This window comes from Antennarius striatus, chromosome 10 (assembly GCF_040054535.1).
Source record: "Antennarius striatus isolate MH-2024 chromosome 10, ASM4005453v1, whole genome shotgun sequence".
Classification (NCBI taxonomy): Eukaryota; Metazoa; Chordata; class Actinopteri; order Lophiiformes; family Antennariidae; genus Antennarius; species Antennarius striatus.
Window position 1 is genome coordinate 2,883,290 of NC_090785.1, and position 22,195 is coordinate 2,905,484.

The following is a 22,195-nucleotide window of genomic DNA, read 5'->3' on the forward strand; positions in this document are numbered from 1 at the left end:
GTAAAGTTTATATATATATTTTGATTGCCAATTTATGCAAAGTTAAAGGTCACAAGAACTGCAGACAAACAGCACATGAATTGTTTCTACTTTGGTGGAATGGTCATTTCAAGTAAGTAAATTATACACTAATGAAAACATAATTGTGAATATTAAATTACAAATCCTGCACTCACAGGCAGATTTTGTAGTTTGCATCTTCTGATGGTGTCTTGTTAAAGAGTTGACCAACTTTAACGGGGGTATTTTTAGAGAAGCCACACGCTTCTTGTTTTCCCTGCATGATGCTGCAGACAGGCTCTCAGAGGAAAGCGTGGTTGCAGGCGGGCGTGCAGACAGGAGAGGGACGGTAATGATCCGACTGCGAGGACGGTGTACACCTCTGGTCGAAACCGGAGACAAAAAGTTTTGTGTGTGTGTGTGTGTGTGTGTGTGTGTGTGTGTCACCGCAGAATGAAACGAGCGCCTCGGACTGTCAAACAGCCTCAACCAAAACCGATTCGCTGTGAGCTCCGCACACCTTTACCTGAGGCCGAGGGAGAAAGTTTCCTCAGACAGTGCTAGAAATAAAAATATAGAACGGTTGGAGGATGAGGAGGGAGTATTTGAGTTCCTGGGTCAGTCTAATAAATGAGGCTAATAGGAAAAAAATGGGAACAGAAAACTGATTCCAGACACACTTGAATGGCATTTAACATTTTAAGAATGAAAAAAAGAAATGAACAAATGGAAAAAAAACAACAAAAACCAATCAATAGAAACTATAAAACACAAGCCGCAGCTCCTGTGAAGGATGAAACAGCTCCATTCTGTATTATATGTTGCAGATTATTAAAATAATTTCTCCTACGCATGTAAATGAAGCTGATTTCTACACCTTCACTTCCTTCTGTCGCCACAGTCAGCTGTCGCATATCATAAAAAATTCCGCCAGCGTAGTTTACAACAGATGGCAGTGTTGAACTGTCCATGAACACAACGCATGGTTAAAAAAAATAAAATAAAATGTTGTGGCTACATATTTGGGTTTAGATGTATAATTTCTTCTCGTTCCTGTCTTCCTCACTCCGTCTCTCTTTTGTGGCAGATCCAGCGCCGTGGTTCCCAGGCTCGGCTGGATTGTCAATCACCGGCAGCCTACATCTCAGCGCTGCAGCTGAGCCAGGGCTGCATCATCCCGCCTGCCAATCACCGGTCTGCACCTTCAATCCATCCTATCCATCTCTCTATAAAGCAGCTTCACAACCCCCCACCCCCCACCCTCCTCCCTCCTCTTCCTCGCTTTCTCCACTCCTTCTTTCAAAACAACCCCCCCCCACACTCCCTCCACAGATGCAACCACACACACACACCCCCCGCCTCTATAATGCACACAACAACACACATTCACATATAAAAATATTCAACCACCATTCAAATGGACGAAACACAATGAGATGGTCTGGCACAGCGCCACTCCCATACCTTCATTTGGGACTCAACGTTTTCCTCCTCTTCATCCCACCATCCCATTCTATAATCCAGCCAACCCCCCCCCCCCTCCACAAACCTTCCCCGAACCCTTCCGCTGTCAATCTTTTATTCAGCAGAAAGCGAGTCGGACCTATCCTTCCATCTAAGACATACATATTGTGGCTCTCCCGCAAAAACACTGTAAGAAGTCTGTAAACATCATGGAGAGCATGTTTAAGGCCAAGGTTTGACGTGTTAAACGCCGAGCCGGTGTCTGGAACACAGGAACACAAATGGAGTGATTGGTTATAATTAATATGAAGTGATATTAAGTGATGTATAGGTGCACAGGATGCAAAACGGGTCATTTAGTCTCTTCTATTCTGTATTCGTTAGCCATGTAGTGTAACCGATAACACTATAACATTACAATTTAGCATTTAGCAGCAGCGATTTGATTAGATTAGAACTAGATTAGATTTTTCGTAGAAGTTACAATAAGGTGATTGAAAGAAAAAAAACTTGTTTGTTGGTTTGTCATTTTTTTCGCCACCTAGTGGTCAGTAATAAATGAGCACAGATTTTTATGATATTTTAAGCAAAATTATTGAACAGAGAGTGAAGACATGTTTGCATTCTCATGCACTTTGTAGAAACAGAAGGACATTTTTGAAAGCAAACCTCACTTAAGTTTTCCCGTGTTTGTTAGACGTGTGCTCTAATGCTGAATAAACCAGCCATTACCACAAAGTATGCCCCATATATTGGGTTGAGCATCATATCTTTGGCTAAATACACATTTGGAGTATAAAGTAAACTACAAATTTAGATTTTATTTGTGACTAAAGAGGGCTGCCATCTAAGTATATCTTTGATACAATGGAATTAAATCACGATGATGGCTAAAATTGCGGATTTAATAGTTTGTAAGTGAAATAATGATCCAAGAAAAGCTCAAACATGTTCAGGTTTCCATAATATTTAAATAACGATTTTAAATTCAAGGCGCTAAGTGGGCTTCGAGTGTCGAGGGAGCTCCTTTGCCGGCGTATTGCGTGGCCGAGGCCGTTTGGTTCATCGCTTCAGTCATATTAAAGCCGTTTCCGTGTGTTTTCTTTCTCCTCATTATGCCCTCATGCTTGCTTAAAGATTATTAGCTGTGGTCATTTTATCGCTGCAATTATTGCGTGCTGCAATGCAAGAATAACTAGAATGAATTGTGAATGCATTGTGACTCGCTTTCACAGTTTGCCCCAAATCGGCCCACTAAACATGAAGACTTCTCCCTCTCTGGTTTGAACTACTTTTAAAATGAGCCTTGCTCTTTGATTGCATCATGGAGTGCAGCTTTCATCAGATGCCTCAAAGATTGCGCAGCCGTTCAGGGTACCGGGGCGAATGTTGAGGCCGTGGCAATTGGTGTATAATTAGATGGAGTTCCTGAATATTTGGTGTAGAAAACAACAATCGGCGCACACCAATGGAGAATTGTTTCACACGCTTACGAGGGAATGCAAATATGGACCGAAATGATCCCCTCAATGCTGAAGTACCAACAAATACACATTAAAAATATAAGCTTTCATCAAAGCAATACACTGTCAGCACAAGACAAGGCTTTAATAAGTTACACTTCCAAAGATGCTATAAAATATTATGAGATATCGGAGACTAGAAATTCTCACCGCTCACATTTAGCGCTCTTCAGATCTTTGCAAGAACAAGGCAAGACAGGAAGTAATGTAATCTGTCGGAGTAACACGCTGATGTCATCTCCTCACATGATTATCGCCGATACACGTAGATCACAATTACAACATGTGATCGGCAGTCTTCGCCTTTATTAATGACACACAATGGGAAATGATTCCAACAGCAGCTCTGACACCTCAGACTGTTAAGACCCCACCCGGTCTTTTAAATGTCATTTGATGGTTTTATATCTCTGCCTCCCATTGGCTGATGGGGCAGTAAAATTCCTCTGTAAATGTTAGCGCCCTTCAGTATCTCAATATCAATCACTTCATGTGTTAAAGCCTGACTGGTTGGGATTGGCTTCACCTGCTGAGGCACATCCACCTCCTCAACCAGCTGAGGCTCCGGGTCCGGCTCCACAGATGAGACGCAGCGAAGCCCCCCCCCTGCCCCCTCCCACAGGAGAGAGTCGGGGCGGGACTCATGGAGCCGCTGCGCCTCCCGTTACCACACGAGATTTTATATCTTTCAATGATTTGTAATGTTTTACTGAGGCACTCGTTAATGTCCGTTTTGATTTTGTGTTCTCGCATGGAGGCCCGAGTTACGGCTACTTGGGGACTACGCCTTAATAACTGACACCACACACACACACAAACACACACACACACTTAGACACACACACTGCTGTAGGTGCTCTGTTTGCTTGTGCATCATAGAGAAACTTTAGACAGTAAGGCCTTATTTTCTTTCCTACTTTATTTTATTTCCATCCTTATTTTAGCTGATTTTTTTATTGTTATTGTCATCCTGGTTTTCATGGACCCCTACTTTTACTATTATTACCTAGTTTACAATTATTTTTTATTTCTGTTTTATGTCCGTTCTGTCTTTTTTGGAACTTTTTTTTTTTTGCATTTCAATTCTCCACTGTAAAACCCTTTGAGCTGCATTTCTTGTATAAAAGCTGTGACACAAATAAAGTCTAACATCATTATTATTTGAAGAATCCTGATTTGGCTCTGTTTAGTCCTTTTGAACTATTTGATGCTGTTCTCTTTCTCCCAATGAGCTGTAAAATACAGACTAAGACTTTTCTCCTTCTGGATGACTTAAAGTTTCAGCATCAATTAATCAGATGATAATTTTTACTTTAATTGATTGAATTAGCTTCATTAGTGTCAAGAGCGAAGAAACATTACATTGCTTCAGACTAAACCCAAAAGATATTTAATTAACAATGATTTAAACAGTGAAAAACTCTTTATACTACACTATACTATACATTTATTCATGTATAGCCCAATTGTACTTATGTGTATTTGGATATAAGCAATTCAAAAAGCAATGCAGTGAAAAAAAGATGTAAAAGTTTGACTATTTTTTTCTTTTTCTTATCAGATTTTGTTCTCGCTTTTCTGTTGATCAAAATCAGCCTTTTTCAGTTTCAGAATAAAGAATCGCCAAGATGAAAAAGTCCAGAAGAAGAGAGAGACAGGGAAGACATAAATATATTAATGTTCTCTTTTTCCAACAATTAACACACAGGCATTTCCAATAAGGTGCATTTCCTCTGAGAAGCCACGATGAAACCCAGCTGGAGACGAGTTATAAAACACCTTAACACAGGTCCTCGCAATAACAAAAACGGATTAGTTAAATTGGCTTTTCTAATTTATCCTTCGCTGAATGTTATGAAATTAGAGCGACTCAGACTGGAGTGAAATGATTGTTTCCTTGTAATTATTGTACGAGATACTGTAGGACTCCAAAAACATAATTCAGTTTCAACAAGGTTTGGAGTTCTTACCTCAATATATTAAAAGGAAAGAGTCTCATTGGAAGAGAACCACGCTAAGATTGCTTTAACAAAATGGAATAAATTCATTTATAACCCCCGTTTTTGGATAACGCAACAAAAACTATAAAGAAAATGTCATGTGTTTGGTATTTTTTAATTATGTTTGTAGTAAAAAATAAACACCTGGATTCACTGCTGCTGACTGAGAACTGTTGATATAGCATTATCCTACATATACGACTAGCGCTTTGAACCATGACTAGCTCAGTCCGCCTTCAGAGGTCCGCCGGCCAACGTCGCTTTGACCTGCTGGAGGGTAACTGCACATATCTGCACTTTTCCTAGGACTGCAGGCAGAGACGGTTCCAGCTTAAGGCCACCGGCGGTCACATTTACATTTTCTGCGTTTGGCAGTTAGTGGCTAACAATGAGTACAACGGTAAAAAGAGTTTATATTTCTGACTGCCAACTGTAAAAAAGATGCTTTAAATATCCAGAGGAATTGAAGACACACTTACGTTTCACATTTACATTCATTATTCTGCACGCTGCCACCTGTGTGTTCACATTAGATAGCATAAACACACTTTCCTGTATAGTTAACTACTAACAAGATGTAGTTTTCTGTCACACACATTTACACGCAACATTACACATTACCGTTGAATCTTCTTTGCTGCTAAGTTGTTATGTGTGTTTAGATTTTTATGTCGCACAATCTTGGTTTGCAATTTCATTTTACGCTGGCAAATCAACATTTAACATTCAAGATATTGGGTTTGCACAAATTAATGTACATACTTTTTAAGATTTTGTGGGTTTCTCAGCGAAACTAAATTAAAAAAAAAACTTCTTCTTATTATTATTCCAATAACAACAATGATTTAATGAAATTTGAATTTTTCTCATTTTTGAAATGAAGCCTTGTAGCCTATCAGCTGGTAAACATCAATTATTATGCATACGTGTGATTATTATTCATGGCACGAATCAATAGGCCGTCGTCGCCACAACTTTAAAACAACAACCTGAAGTCGTCCTTCCTGATGATTCATTGTTGTTCAATCGCTGCAGCTGAAGGTAATGACAGCTAAATGGAAAACGCATGACAACGACTCACTTTATGATGCATGGGCTTGTTGTTTTCTAAATATAAGGCTGCAAATGAAAAGCCTAGATGGACGACATCATCGCTTTCTGCATCATCCTAGTCCGAGGTGTAGCAATGAGGTAGATGCTTGTTCCATGTATAAAGTGTTAGTGTATGATTGTAAATGTGTGTAACTTGTGTAACACTACAGTAGTGAGTCATCATTATCGTCACCCCCCAGTTCCAGGGGGAATGGGGTTACCATCTCCACACCGCCGGGGTTTTTATTTTTACATTTGAAAAGTGAACTAGAGCCAGCCTCACAATAATCCCACACTCCCTCTCTTTCCCTGCCATCTCTGAGCTGAATCAAACACACACACACACACACACACTCACACACACAGACACACAAACACACACACACACACACACACACACACACACACACACACACACACACACACACACAACAGACGCAGCACACACCGGCTCATTTCACAGCACCACGTCTTTATCTACATCTGTGTGATATTCAATATGTGTCCGATATCAAAACAAGAACCTATGCAGATGAGATGAAGGGGACAATATCACAAACTCAATAACAGCATCTCTGCTCTGCCATTGGCTGACGGTGACCACATGCTGTGGCTGCAGCTTGGCTGTTTTTAGTTTTTAGTATGCAGAACTCTGGACAGGAACCGCGAGAACATGAGAAATCTTCTAATGAGGAAATTTAATAGAAAAATAGATTATTTCTGTGAGATGTGTGTGTGTGTGTGTGTGTGTGTGTGTGTGTGTGTGTGTGTGTGTGTGTGTGTGTGTGTGTGTGTGTGTGTGTGTGTGTGTGTGTATAATAGTTAGCTTAGATCTTGTTCAGAAGTTACGGCGAGTTCAAACTCCCCGGAAAAAATGGGAGATTACATAAACGGTTAACCATTTCTGGACTCAAATGGAGACGTTTTATCTAATTATTTCTTCAACATAGTTTTAAATGGATGGATACCAATTTTCTCACTCAGTGAGGTGGAGTAGAGAACCGTGCAGAAATGGAACGCAGCTGTTCTGTTCTGTTCTTACGGTGTTATTCGCTTAGCAACATTTAAAGGCATTTTGGGAAATCATACATGTCAATTTGCACGGAACAGCCGTGACAATCGTGAATGTTCAGCATTTCAAGGTCCTTGTGAAAAGTTTCTCGAGGGAAAATAATTCAACGTCACATAAATCCTTTCAACTAAATAAAATCTAATATCTGTGGTTCGTGGAAACACCACAGGACTCTTACTGTATCTCTTTGGTCCATCTTCGAGGCAGAAAGAGAGCGTGAGAGTGGCGTCTTCCTCGAAAAACTCGGTAGCGAAGGCGTCCCACCACAAACTGTCACTTTCCTGTCGAAGAGAAACATGATTAAAGATGCATGAATTAATCCAGGTTAAATCAAGGCTTGGTTTTAAGGAATAATCTCAGTGAGTTTAGGAGAATATTAAGAATATGACGTGTACAGGTGGCGTCACTTGATGCACCCACCTGCCCTTTACTCTTTATTTTCCTCTGTTATTTAATAACCCAGCTTGCTATCGCTGCGCCGTTGCATTTGTTTTTACATAAATTCAATATTGATCCGTTCTGATAAGTCTAAGATATTGTGGACATGCAGGATTTTCTACCAGACAAGATAAAACAAAACATTGTTTTGTGGCATATTGAGGCAGCAGTGGAAGGCATACATCCCCACCCCCCTTTTCGTGGTAGATTGGCTTGTTTGTTCCTTTTCATTAAAGTGAATTTTATGAGTTGTACTTAAATCCCTGTTTGAGTTTACAAAAGAGCTTTGAAGATCAAGTAATAACACATTATGAAGTGGATATCATAATAAAGAGGGATAAGAACCTAAATGCTAACAGCTAGAAAAAGAAACTAACGTCAAAGCCTGACGACACCTTTTAGCTTCTCAAGTCAAGAAGTTTTGGATTAAGCGCTGTAAATAAAACGCCATTATCGCTATAAAAGAAGAAGTGATTCCAGTGCACACATAAAATCAACTCAAATTTGTCATCATCATCATCATCATCTGGTCAAAAGAAACAAAAAAAAGTACACTTGTTATGTCGTCAGTGACCGACCGACCGAAATAAAAACACCGCCCTCATCCTGTAACAAGTCCTTTCACAGCTTCTGTGTGGAAACACGTTCCTGTAAAGCTCCTCAGCTTGAAATTACTCTCCTGAAACCTCTGATATTACAACCCCCACCTCCCCCTTGCCCTCGCCCCTCCACCCCATCAGCATTTGACTGATGCTAATTTCCTCTGACACGTTATGACAGATGACTGCGTTTCCTTCTGCGCGGGGCAACGGGACGGCAAGCACTTCCCAGATGTTGACAATTAGCGTTGTCATCATCGAGCAGTGTCAAGCCCAATGAGCAGAGACCGGAGCGCCCCGCGGGTCAATCTGTCTCAGACACCACCATTCTGATGCGAGGAGGGATGAGATGAGGTGAGGACAAACTGAACCTGGACCTTCTCCCAGCTCGTCAATCAACGGGCATTTAGTGGAAGGATGAAGCGTTAAATAGATGGTTTAAATTTCATCCAGATCTTGTGTTTTTAATTCCAGATTTCTACCCCAGGAACTGATTTTACCACGCAGGAACAAACCCATTTAGTTCAAGTAAACATCATCACCCTGGGATGATGCTGGAAAGCGCAATAAGATGCATCCTTATCCCAAAATAGGCTGCAACTACTGATTATTTTCACAACCAATTAATCTCCTATTATGTTGAACGCCTTTTGTAAATGCGGTTGATAAAAAGGAGTTAAAAATCACAATTTCCTATTTTCAGATGGCTTGATTTCTGTAATATTGGAAATAAACAATGACATCAGAAAAAAGCGGCACATCCAACATTTGGGCGGTCGAAAGCAGCGACCGCTCAAACTTTTTGCTTCATGAATTTATTGGAAATTAAATTGCGATAAAGAAGTTAAAGTTAATATTTTAAATATTTGACCTTTCGTTCCAAACAACATTTAATCAGTAGTTATTTCATCACAAAATAATGGAGGGTTTTATATTTTAGCGAGAAACAAATATGGTGTGAATACATTTTAGCGCCCCCCTTAGGTCGCTGGATGTAACTGCGTAAATAACAAAGCACTCCAACAAAACATCACTCTCTTCTTACTGTAGAGTAAATTGATATGTAGATGCATGCAGGCGTAGTGTGTGTGAGTGTGTGTGTGTGTGTGTGTGTGTGTGTGTGTGTGTGTGTGTGTGTGTGTGTGTGTGTGTGTGTGTGTGTGTGTGTGTGTGTGTGTGTGTGTACACCAGCTGCCCACTGAGAGCCAACTGCATGAGCTGCCATGTGCGTTCGTGTGTCACACAGCGGCTGCACACGTCTGTTTCAGACGGACGGATAGCAATGAGGGACAAACCAGGACAAAGTAGACGCAGAGAGGCAGGCTGGAAGCTGCTCTGCATTCAGATTGAGCTCAACCCGTAATCCAGGACCGCTGGTGGGCGGGAACTTCTGGGATTGACAGTCAAGTGTGGGGTCAACAAGATTTACACGGAAGCAGCAGCAGCCGGTTTCTATGACCGCTGAGATTTTACACTACAAATAGGATCTATGAGCAAATTTCAATACAAAATAAGAGTAAGAAAGAGAAGAAAATCTTTTCATTGACATCCTGTATATCCTCTGTATTTAGCATTAAAGCTAACGTATAGCATCGGCCTGTGTTTTTAGGGTTATCAACAAATATAATCAGGGGGAAAAACATTCTGGCCCATCATTCAATTCATTGTTGAACACATTCATCTTTAAAGGTTCCTTAAAAACACTCCTTAAGATTTATATTTAATGCAATAAATGCACCAATGAGGAGCAAAGAAAATAAAATACATTATGGAATAGCCATCACATTAAAAATACTATGTTAAATACATTTTGGGTTGTTTTGGGATTCGTTGAAAGGGAGAAACATATACTCTAAACTTTTATTCTTAGAGTTAATCACATTTCTTTCCCAGTGCCAAGCACACAGCAGCGGTTCACCTATTGGACTCTGCTGAGCCTCCTTCATGCTGAATAAGGATTCCATAAAATGTTGAGGATACTTTCTAAAGTGCCGTCTAGCTGAGGGCATCCCTCCGTTTTATAGACTCTGGAATTCATTAACTTCCTCTTGCTATCTCCGTGAAAAGCTTTGTACTTCCTTCTCTTCTGTTCAACAGACAATTGTCTTTCGTAAAATATTTATAATCAAAAAAAATAAAATAAATGCTGTTTCATTCACAATGACCTCTACTTTCCAATGTGGAACCTCTGTTAATTAGACTTACTCATGCTATCATTTTCAAATATTCCCTTTCTGTGCCATTCCCACCCTGTTCCAAAGGCATTTTCCTGGAATTGAACCTTTTAACGAGATAATATTTTCTGTTCAAAGTTCATTTTGGCACTGTAATTATATTTGGTTTGGGCCAACAACCACCCAAAAAAGAGCAAGTATTCCACAAAGAGCAGAGTTGATAGCGGCTTGTCTGAGGTCCCACCAGGGATGATACAGTTTAGTTTTAAAAACACTGACCCTGACGACAGGAAAATGTGAAAATAACCACCACTGTGATATGAACAGCCTTTTGTTTCAGTGGTCAGGACAATAAAACAAATGGCACTCGGCTGTTCTTGCGCCCAAATGACTTATTTTGTAAATTAAATGCGCATTAAGTAGTGCTAGCTCATAACCTTTCCATTATACGCAGTCTATTTAGAATCAGTAACCATTAATCCTCCAAACTGGAGCTTTTGGAAAACTTTTGGCTCAGATTTCAGGCAGCGTGTTGCCAAGTAAAAAAAAACCAAAAACCTGACTGGTTGAGCTGTGGACAGACTGGTTTTGGCCCAGATTTAAAGACAGAGGAGAAACTGGAGTCGAGCCAGGCGGGCTGGAGAACAGCTCCAGTCTGGCCAGTGGACAAGAAGCCATATGAGTGTGTGACTGGAGCCAAACAAGCCACACTGGAGACTGGTGGTGCTGTGGATGGTCTTCAGCATCAATCCTCCCTTCACTGAGGTAATCTTTCCTCGTATTCTGGCTCAGGTCACATGACGAAACATGGAAATGACACATTTGCAATGAAAAATGAAACCTGCAATTTCCTATCCTCTAATATCAGCCCTTTTTTCAGATCTCTGTCTGTCTGCCTCCCTCTTTCCGTCTTTCTATCAACTCGGTGACTTCTATCTGACAGACGACGTCCTGCCTTCACTTTACGCCTGCAGACTCTCTGACGAACCACGTTGCGTGACGATGTTTTTTGTCAAATGTTACAAATCAGGCAGACTCCTTGGGACCCGAGGTGAACCAACACGGTTGCGGCGGTGATGGCCGTCAGCCGATAAGGCTCTATTGATTCAAACGGATTGTGCCTCTCTGGGGGGGATTTATCAATGTGTCAATTGCTTGCTAGCCACCCACAAATCACCGGCGCTGGCCCGGCCGCGGGGACTTACAGGAAATCCAGAGGATTGGAGGCACAGCATTGCGAGGATCCTCAGCAAATAGCAAGAAAGCTGAGGGTTAAGTCAACACATATACACATATACATACAGGATGGGAGACAGATGTGACACAGTGTGGCAACAGAAAACACAAACAGGTGTTATTTAACAGAAAAGAGCACTTTATGCTACACCTGTTTACCTCTTTTGTACTACATACATGTATAGATACACATATTCATCACATATATATTAATTTACGGCATAGATGGTGTGTATTCCCACAGCTACATAACAGAGCTCAGTCCATAAAGCACTAACGTCCTTATATTTAACATGAAACAAATTCATAGGAAGGTTTTCGAAGTCTTTATTTTTTGTCTTACAAGTTCTTGCGGTACAAAATGCCTCCAAGAGCGTAGGCGTGTCTGGGGCCTGACCTTGGAGACTTACCAAAGTCTGAATCCCCATTCAGTTTCTAAATAGCATGTAGCCCTGCTGGCTGGTGAGCAACCAAGTTTTAGTGTTGCTGGAGACGCTTACAGCCTCAGGTAATTGGAGAGCGTAACAACTTAAGAGGAGTAAATGAAGGATCTCTGGATGTTTCGAGAGGATCTTTAGTTTGATTGTATGGTGAGGGTCACAAGAAAATTTTACAGAACTGTTCAAAATTTGTAAACCAATTAAAGAATATTAAGAATATTTTTGTATCTAATATGATTCTCCCAACATTGATTTCATTTATTTGATTAATTTATGAAATATGAAACAGCCTTTCAGTACACGTACAATGGAGTCGACTTTTCAAGGCTAACCTCAGGAGGGTGACCGCTGTTCTACGATAAAAGTATTTCACTGTGTAGACCTGGACTGTGTGGGGCTTTTTAATGTTTACCCTGATCCTATCTAGAGATTTATATAATCACAGGTCTTAAGATGTTGTACCTTTTACATAAATGGCACAGACAGCAGACAAGCAATACCTTCAGTCCTGGTTGATTTCGACAGGAAGTGTGTGGATTATTTTTTCCTTATTAATGGTATAATATTTCCTTATTATTTCCTTATCTGATAGTAATCAGAATGATCATTAAAACCTGGATTACCCTACCTTTAATCAGTAATCGATATGTATCTCTACACTTATTTCACGCACAGGGACGTCTTGATCTTCCTCATCAGTTAAATATCAATGCCTTTGCAGACAAATCACATTTTTTAAAGGGAAGGGGAGATGACCCACTGATTGGTTCAATTCATGGTACATGGAAAACACACCTGTGAGTTATTAAAGGACTGAATATGACCCCTGTAGACCTCTCGTTTACTCAGTGCTTAGAATATCCCCAGTTTAACCAGCAAATGGAGTTGGACGGCCCTAAATGAAGGTGTGCTATGGATCTTAGACCACCGTCAGATTGTTTAAATTGGCTTCTAATGATTTCAATGAATAATCAGTAACTTAAAAAAGAGCAAACACTAAGTAAGTCTTTCACTAAAACTCATTCCTAAGCAATACAATGTCTAAACACACAGACCACTATTACTACTACTACTATGCAAACGAAGAGCCGCTAAATGTGGAAGAAGAAAGTCTCCCCTTGAAAATCCACGTCACGTTAACAAGGACTGAACTTTCTATGAACAAAGTCAGTGAAGATGTTCCAACATTTAATTGCATATCTGCCAATTAACTTGGGCATTGTTCCCATTCCGACTCTTTCTTGGGAGTTAGAAGCTACGAGCAGCAGTCAGAGAGCCCCGTTAGAATAACAGAAAAGATTTAGCATTCCGATATCCAAACAAAAAGACACTGGGCTGCTGGTTTGATGAAGAAAACATGCATAAAGGGGGTAATTCCTAAAACTTGCTTTACAAACATCAATAAGGGTGAGAATAAATCAAGTAATTCAATTAAATGCAGTACAAGCTGGATTATTTACCACCACTATGAGAAATTAATTCTAAAGGCAGATTTGAATTCAGGTTCTGACTTAGAGTCGCCGATATTATTCTGTCCTTGCAGCTAATTAGACCAATAAACCATCAACAAACAGCAAATCACCCCCCAACAACAAGACACTTGATCAATACTGGACTTCATAACAACCTCAGTTGTTGTTCAGTTTAAGTGTTGCATGTCGCTATGGTTACATCTTGCTGACATACCTCTACCTGTTGCTCATTAGTGTGATGTTTATGACCCTGAAAAACGTACCGGGCTTCGTTACAGGGCTTGAAAAAATAGAAAAGAAAAAGAATCCAGTTTTGATCAGTTATAAAAGAATAAGAATGATGAAGCCTCAGACCCGTCTTTGGGTGACAGGAGGTCACAGTCAGCAGTGATGTGATGCAGAAGTGTTGGGAATCTTTTTTAGCACCACTTCAGTAGAAAAACAAAATAACTTGATGGCAACGTGCTTATGACTGCCTGAAGGATTGTTAGCTCATAAAGGAGAGCAGGCATTTTTAGAATAAAATTAAAAAAGACAATGCAAACAGTCTGGGCCAGCAATATTCTGAGGTTCATTCATTATCTATTCATAACAGTAGAGTTAAATTTAACCTCCCAGGGAAAACAGTAAGCGGCCTCAGAGTCAAACAGCTGATCAGAAAAATGACGAAACCTCCTGAAACCGGTGCAGAGCGGAGGCTGGCTGGCCGTATAACTAATCTGAAGTACAGTGTGTCTCCTCTGTGCTCACTGTATCGTGAGCTGCACTTTTTTCTGCACAATGATGAAATGTTTCAAGCTTTAGTACTGGTATACAGTGTCGGAAACTGCGCTTTCTGCATGCTTTGTGTGTGTGGATTTAAAGCAAATGGATTTGAAAGGATTGAAATCTCCTCCGACCACCTTATGTCGTGTCTATAAGGAAATAAAATCCCAGTTTAAACACATGGAATTCAGGATGTGGTAGTTCAGAGGTGTCTTCATTCTGTTGCATCTTCCTCAACGTGTGTTTGAATGCAACGAAGGCCTAATGGAGCGACAAGTTGTTTTTGGGGAGGGAGTTCCAGCCCTCGAAACAGACGCGAACGGGAATGAAGTTCCCCGGTTGTCATATGCTCAGGTGTGCAACCTACCCCAGGGGGTTTCCATAGCAACAGGAAGTCTATTATTTGAAGAACAAGTACAGAAGATAAACTGGGGAGATTGTGAAATATATCGGCTTTTAATACCCGCTGTTCTGTCGTACGTTCTACTTCTCAACATCCCACCGAGGCGGTCGGTCTGGCGTGACTAGTTAGCCTGTTTTTGGCGGTCCTTAAGATAGCTCCCATTCTGGTGTCCAGCCCACCATGGATCCCCATGTATCTGAAGCGCCAACACTGCCCATGCTCCAGCGTCAGACCAGGGTAATGCACTAATGCTAGATACCCTTTAATTACGCTAATTGCAAAAGCAGGAAGTGTTAGCCACAAATTACCCAATTTAACACAAACCACCTAAACCGTTCCAAGCAGCTCGTGTCTCCACCTTCCCCGACCTCAAACCATTCTAATAAATCATCATAAAACATTAATTTGTCCAGCAATGCACAGTAATAGATTTAAGAGGGCACCGACGAGCTTACCTGCCCATATATAAATGCTTGCTTGTGTCGTTCTGAGGGCATGGACAAACACTGTAATCTGTTGTTTAATTTTGAGCTCTGCCACAGAGGGCGGCAGCAAATTTCCGGGGTCGCATTATGGTTTAAACCTGCAGTTTCATGCATTATGGATTACCGCTATCTTAGGATACATAAAGAGTTGTGAAAACGACACTCAAGGCAAGTTTCACCGCGTCACTCAAACAGCGGCTGTAGGCAACGATCCAACCCGTGACCTCTTCCCTCCAGGATGGGCTATCTACCCACATGGAGCAGAGAGAACAACAGGACATAGACGGACTACAGGCCCGTCTGTCCGCTCTGTTATCTGAGTGACAGCACAGCCTGGAAGGAACCATGGGAAAGGACCAGGAAAAATGTGGGTCTATTGTCCCAGCATCCTCCTGGATGTGACTGACGTGCAATGTTGACAAGAGGAGATGTTGTTTCATATATATATATATATATATAAATATATATTACATATATATATACAGTATATACACACACAAACACAGGAGGTCATATTCGTGTCAGTAAATCTTTGACATGGTTTAGATGTTCTTATTTTCCATGCAGTTAAAACTCTTTAACTGTATTGTATTGTTAGCATTAATTAAATTATCATTAACCCATTAGTATATAAAGAAGAAGAAGAAGAAGAAGAGTGTAGCTATAATGCTAACAGAACCCACTACAGCCGTACCCATATAGTATTTATTGTTGCTGGAGCTTTTGGGACGTCACTGTCTCAATACGGTTGTATGATGACATTTAGAAGTATGCAGTAGTCGACGGATAGACGGATGTTTATGGAAGCATTTTCATATGTAGAGGAAGCAGAAATGAGCCTCATGGATCCCGCGGCCACAGCTACCTTCAGCGTACACGCTACGATCTGAGTACAACACGCCTAAAGGTTTGTCTTTTAGATATCTAGAGTACATGACAAATTTGACGGTTAATTTTGAGTCCTATTTAAATATATTAACTTTAATTATTTAAGTTTTTTTGGCCACTTGAGGGCAGCAAAAACAAGCTGTTGACACAAAATTTATATTTCATCAGCTTTTGAGTTGACAATCTGTATTCACACACCTAAAAATATATTTAACCTCTTTAAATGTGTTTATTTTCATTTAATTTTAAATTTCTCCTCCCTGTCACTGGCTAGTCACTAACTTTGCTGTTTGGTTGCAGGTTCGAAATCTAAGAAAAGAGGTTGAGACCCGCTTTTTCACATTTAATAAAATAAAAATCAGATTTTTTTAGCAGATATTTATTTTTTCCACCTATCTTTTGGATGAAAGGTTGTATTTAGTTGAACTGTGCTAAAAAGCTGCATGTTAACCTGTGCAGAATTTACACTTTAACAACACCGACTTTACCTGAAAACATGAAAATTACATTTAATGCATGATTTTGTTGTTGTTTTTGTTGTTATTCATTCAGAAGAAGTAAATAAACAGGCAAAAGGTGTTCCACTAAGTCAACAGTAGCAGCCACCTTTGTTTAAGGATAAGATTACCCTTCCCGTCCTCTTCCAACCAATCAGCCCGTCCGCTCACATTTTTGCAGCACTATTCATTAGTTTGAGGGGGATTCACGCAGACACTAATGTGATTCAGGTCTTTCAGAGACAGCATTATGAAAATATAACGTGTTTTTGTTTTCAAGCATAAAGAGCTCCGAGCAACATTTTACATATCCATAAAAGTAGATGTCTGAATTTTGTCATTAAGTCTATGCATCAACAAAACAAGAGCCCATATTTAAGAGTTTAATATTGAAATAAATAAGAATACATATTCAATCCTGACAAAATCATAAAAAAAAAAAAATCCATATCATTACTCTGCTGTTATGCTGTGAGCCAAGCGACGTTTGATTAAAATAAAAAGGGATTGTTAAAAGGACATTGTCTAAAACCAACACTGTCAATCAATACTTGCATCTTGCTAGCTAATTAAATAATTAGTAATTAAAGTAGCTGCGATTTCCTGCATCACTGAACGCAACATGTCGACACCTACAATACGAGAAGACACGCTGCCCTTTGGCTCTACTTACAATACACTTAACATTTCTATTTAATAATTGATTTCAAAGCCTTTTGTTCTTTTTGTACATCATTAAAGAAAGATTAAAACTCTGTGCTGTGACACATACAAAGCCTTCTCAGCGATACCTACAGCGGATTGTTTTCCCCGATGGCAGATAAATCCAACAGGTTCAGATAAGGGCAGTGAGATGTTCGACAACTTTGTGGTAATTACTCTCAGCACGTTTCACACAGGTACTCTTTTCATGGCATAGGAAGTCTTAGAACTCATGAAGAACGTTCAATTGTTCCTCCATTGAGAATAAATTTGTCTTAATTTGTCCAGTGCTGTGATGGGATCACTCACTGCACACAGTAGGTTCACATTAACCATCTAAGATGCAATGGAAGACATAGGAAATGAAAAAAATATCCTCACCTCAACTTAGTTTCTGTAAATCTTTTATATGTTTTTAGTAGAATTGAGAAAAATACTGGAAAATCTGTCAAAGCCCAAGAAGACATTAAATAATTAAAGACTCAAAGATACTCAAAATAGATGCAGGAATTCTTTACTAATGTCAGCTGGAACTTTGGTAGTTTTTAATGAAAATAAATTTATTAATAATAATAATAATAATAATAATGAATAAATTCTGATAGATTTAATTTAATTGACTAATCGGATGAATATTAACTTGGATATCAAACTGAGGTAAACACTAAAGGGTAAGCTTCTTTGTTTTATGACTGCTGTTGATTATTTATTGCTTAAATTTAGGGTTATTGTGTCATGATTTGCTTTATGTACATTTCATATGTAGACATGTTTGTGTGTTTGAACTCCAGGGGGATTATTTATGACTGAGGCACGAGGGAACACAAATTGAATGAAGCAAACAATGAAGATACTTTTCTCCTCTGCATCCTCTGTTTGGTAGTCGATCAAATAGATTTAATTTAACATGAAGTGTGTGTGTGTGTGTGTGTGTGTATGTGTGTAGGAGTGTGTTTTAAACATTAAATAGAACTTGCAAATGCTTACTAAGATGGATGACCTGCAGAACTGAAGCAATTATCGCTAAATAAATGTTGTTTAAATCACTTTTCCGGCTAAATTTCCCCCAAATTATGCCGTTTTTTCTTCTTCTTCTTTCATGTCCTTAGAGATAAATGGATATTTGATATTTATGTTTTGGATTGTTGTCCTCAGAATAAAAGGTTAGCGCTGTACGTCTCTGCAAACCAGAGATATGTTTAGTTTTGAATGTTTCATAAGTATCACATCAACATTTCTACAATACGCGTCATGTGATGTTCAGATTACGGCTACAGGACCGCGCTCTTATCGGGAGTCGCAGGGGTCACCGGTGGCGCGAAACTTGACAAGCAATAAATCATTGTTTGAGGCCACTTCAGCCAACAAACCAGATTACTCTCGCAACTCTTTGTGTATTTGCAGCCGACTTTGTGCCGCTAAAAGCACATATATTGAACAATGTGTTAAATGAGTATCCTTTGTGCCTGTGGGGACTCATACATACTCATATTTTCAACCGCAACCAGGTAAGATACGGAAAAATATAGTTTTCTTAACATTACTATCGTGTGTTTTGGGCTCAAATGTAACCAGATGAAAAGATTAGCACAATATATAATTTAATTCATGTTGAGAAACTATATTTTTCCTACATTCTTCAGAGAATTTTTATGCTAAAGATTATTCAGGAGATGCATTATTTGAAGTTCAAAAACTTCTCATGAATGCAGGGTGCCAATACAATTCATTTCCAGCTATTTTCTTAGTGTCTCATCTTAAATGTCTCCACAAACAACCCAAATAGTTTTTTTTTTTAGCCCAAATCCAAACAGACTTAAACCACAAGGCGAGCGCAACTAAAAATTCACTGTAGAAATGAAACTTTTTTTTCGCCTTCCTTATGCTGAGAAACTGTGATTTTTGACTTTCTCAAGGAAATTATCATCCAAAGACTACTGAGGAAACATTATTTGCATTTGCAAAACTTCTTTTAGATGCAGAGCACCACCAAAAAATAAATTCCTAGCCCTGTTCTTGGTGTCTTGTGTCTCATCTTTAATCCCTCTGTGTCAACCTCACATCTCAATGCCAACTTGACCTCTCCACCGTAAGCCTATTCATGTCAATCTGACACGAGGTGCTGATGGGAACAGATCCACTTTACCCCTGACAGGAACAAGGGATTTTGCCATAATGAACACTCCAGGTCTTCCAGCTCCGCAGCCGATGACCGAGGTCTGTGGACACATTTTATTAATGAGAATGAGCCTAACGAAACGCAATAGACACAAGGATCCAATGAATGGCCTGTCAATCATTTGTCATTGACTGCGGCTCGATCTGGTGAGGAAGACTGTGGTTGTTAGCCCCGGCTGCAGCGGAGAGGTCTCTGAAAGCAGCCCTGTGGCTGTTATTATGCCACCATTATTAAAAAGCTTTTGTTTTTCCTTCTGTTTCACCCTCTGCGCTGTAGTTTTAGTTACAGCGTTATTCTGCATCCCCGCTCTCTCCTGCTGAATATTAATGTCCCCTATGCTAATGGCCTTACACCGGCTGAGGTCGAACCAAGCTCCTCCTCTGAATGTTAATCTGCTGCCTCATTTGCATACGCTTAAGTGTCAAATTCCCCCACAAATCATCGCGGCTGCCTCCGTACGGCAGAGGCCAGCATCCTTCACCCCCACCCCCCTCCTCCGGAGCGACAGCACAGAAACAATGTGGTCACACCGTATGCATGGCATCAAATCGACATCAAAGCCTGTTTGGATTGTTGGGTCACAGCGGGTTCACGTCGTGTAAAATGAAGGTAATGGGATGGCAGACAAGCTCGGTGCAGAAACACAGCCGGGGTGGTAACAAGGTCGAGATAGAAACAGAACCGGTGTCATCATCAGAGCAGGGGCAGTTTTCGGTCCAAAGGTGAGCGATGATCCAAAACACACACTCAGGACTTATTGTGTAGTTTGGGTTTGTTGGGCCTGATTTCAATGCTGGAGAAAAGGTACGTCTCACCTAAACATCAGATTACTTGTTCGGTCTGCAAATCCAAAGGTGTAGCTCCAATTAACCAGGAAGAAATAATTCGAACTGTAGTTTTAAAGACTTCATTTTCAAGCTTCGTATTTGTAAAGATGTTTCCTGCTTTTATTCAGCTCACAGGAAGCTATACTGACCTTGAATTTTGGAGCTTTGGTCAAAACACTTCATTTAAAAAAAGAAAAATAGTGACTTTTCTTTGCTAAAGATTCATGCAAACTTTTGTGGTGAAACAGGATCCCTTTAAAGACAGAGAAACTGAACATTCTCTCTATTTACTGACAACCTGATAAATGTACTAACTGAGAAACTAATGGACAGATTTATAAGTAAATAATTGTTTCAGTGTGAACTGGACGAACCGACAAAATGATGTAAAGTACAAAAACACCATAAATAACCTCTCTAATGCACCGAGTCACCAAAATTGACTGGTAATTGTCTATAATGACACAAGGGGGGAAATGAAATTCAACTTTCTGACAGGTAAAATTAATTCTTCCTTTAAAAACGATGCAAGAGATAAGGGAAGCTGAAGACGCCGGTCCGTGCTGCGACGATGCCTCGTGAGACGTCTCCGGAGTCGAGGATAACACATCTCTGTCTGATTCCAACAATGTGTTATTGCACTCTCGGTGGATTAACTTGGTAAAGCTCCAGCTATGAGTGTCACTTATACTCTCACGGACTACAACTTCCTCTGTGGCTGAGGCTTCCACCGAGTGTGAGGTCCTCTATTCCTGCGCCCGCTGGAGCAGAGCAGCGGTCGCACCACCAGCCAAGCAAATTCACAAAGCACGCTCATGAATAAGACAAATGGAAGCCTTTCTGACGGAGGAGCGACTTCAGTCAACTCCTTCAACTCTTTCCTAAAAGGCGGTGTCATACTGAGACTTAGTCACCCCCCCCCCTCCTTTAAGAAACTGCCCTAAATGACTGGAATGTAAAGTACACAGTGAGTCATTTTACTGTGACGAGTAGCGACGCTGAATCCTCAGCCTTAACAATAGCTGTCTTTTCCACAACGGTAAGCGTCTTTACTCGGGTGGTACTGCTGACAGGACTGCTGTTAAGATGCTTGAAATCATTTTGACTGGATCAACAAAAATATAGCAATACGCCCAATTAAAGAAGAGCTTTAATATTTCTTATGGCACCGAAATCTGTTGGTATATTATTAAGCTTTTTAGTTCAGCTTTTTTGTCTTCTGCAACAATAGGAAGAAAGATAGGATGGTTGTAGGGTACATGATTTTAAACTGTTAAAAAAAAGTAGTATATTTGTTCATGCTTGCACTTATACAACATAAACCGCATCCTTCTCAGGTGTTATATCACTGCTCTGCTCATTTATGCATCATGTCAACTCATTAAATTTACACTTGTGGACTTCTTGTGGAAGCTGTGGGATCCCACACAAGCAAAAGAAGTAAAATCAAGGCGAACAATTCACAATGGTTTGCATTGTGATATACTGCATATTCTCAAAACAAATACTTGAAACAGAAGGATATGGATCTGCAGCATCTGCCAGCAGCCAAACCCGATGAAATATTCAACAAAACTCTCAAAGGAGGACAATTCAGCTTCTTCTTCTTCTGTTTTTTTTTTTTTCTATAATGGAATCCAGAAATTTTCGAGTGCAAGAAACATCCCAAACTTCCTGTTGTGTAACAACCCTCTCACCTCCCGCGGTGACACCGGTACAGGGTCGGTCCTGAGTTCTTAAAGTCACCTTTTAAGACGTGGATTGATCTGCAGGAGCCTCGCAGTGAACGCATCATCATTAGGGGACCAGGAAGTAAACAGATCCAGTCTGAAGATGCGTGCGTAATGTTATGGCACGTTTCACCTTCTGCGTCTCCTGGAGACAATTAGACGTTATATATGAAGCACAGTGAAAGGGGTGGGGGGTCTATAACAGACTC

General features: G+C 40.2%; 1 protein-coding gene across 5 annotated transcripts in view; it reads right to left on the reverse strand.

Moving 5' to 3' along the window:
* Nucleotides 1–22,195, reverse strand: part of ldb2a (LIM domain binding 2a) — a 66,360-nt gene that overhangs the window by 40,645 nt on the left and 3,520 nt on the right. For all 5 annotated transcript variants that reach the window (XM_068325597.1, XM_068325600.1, XM_068325599.1 and 2 more), the window contains one exon: nt 7,330–7,432. In XM_068325597.1, coding sequence (XP_068181698.1) covers nt 7,330–7,432 — 103 coding nt within the window. The remainder of the gene's footprint in view (nt 1–7,329; nt 7,433–22,195) is intronic.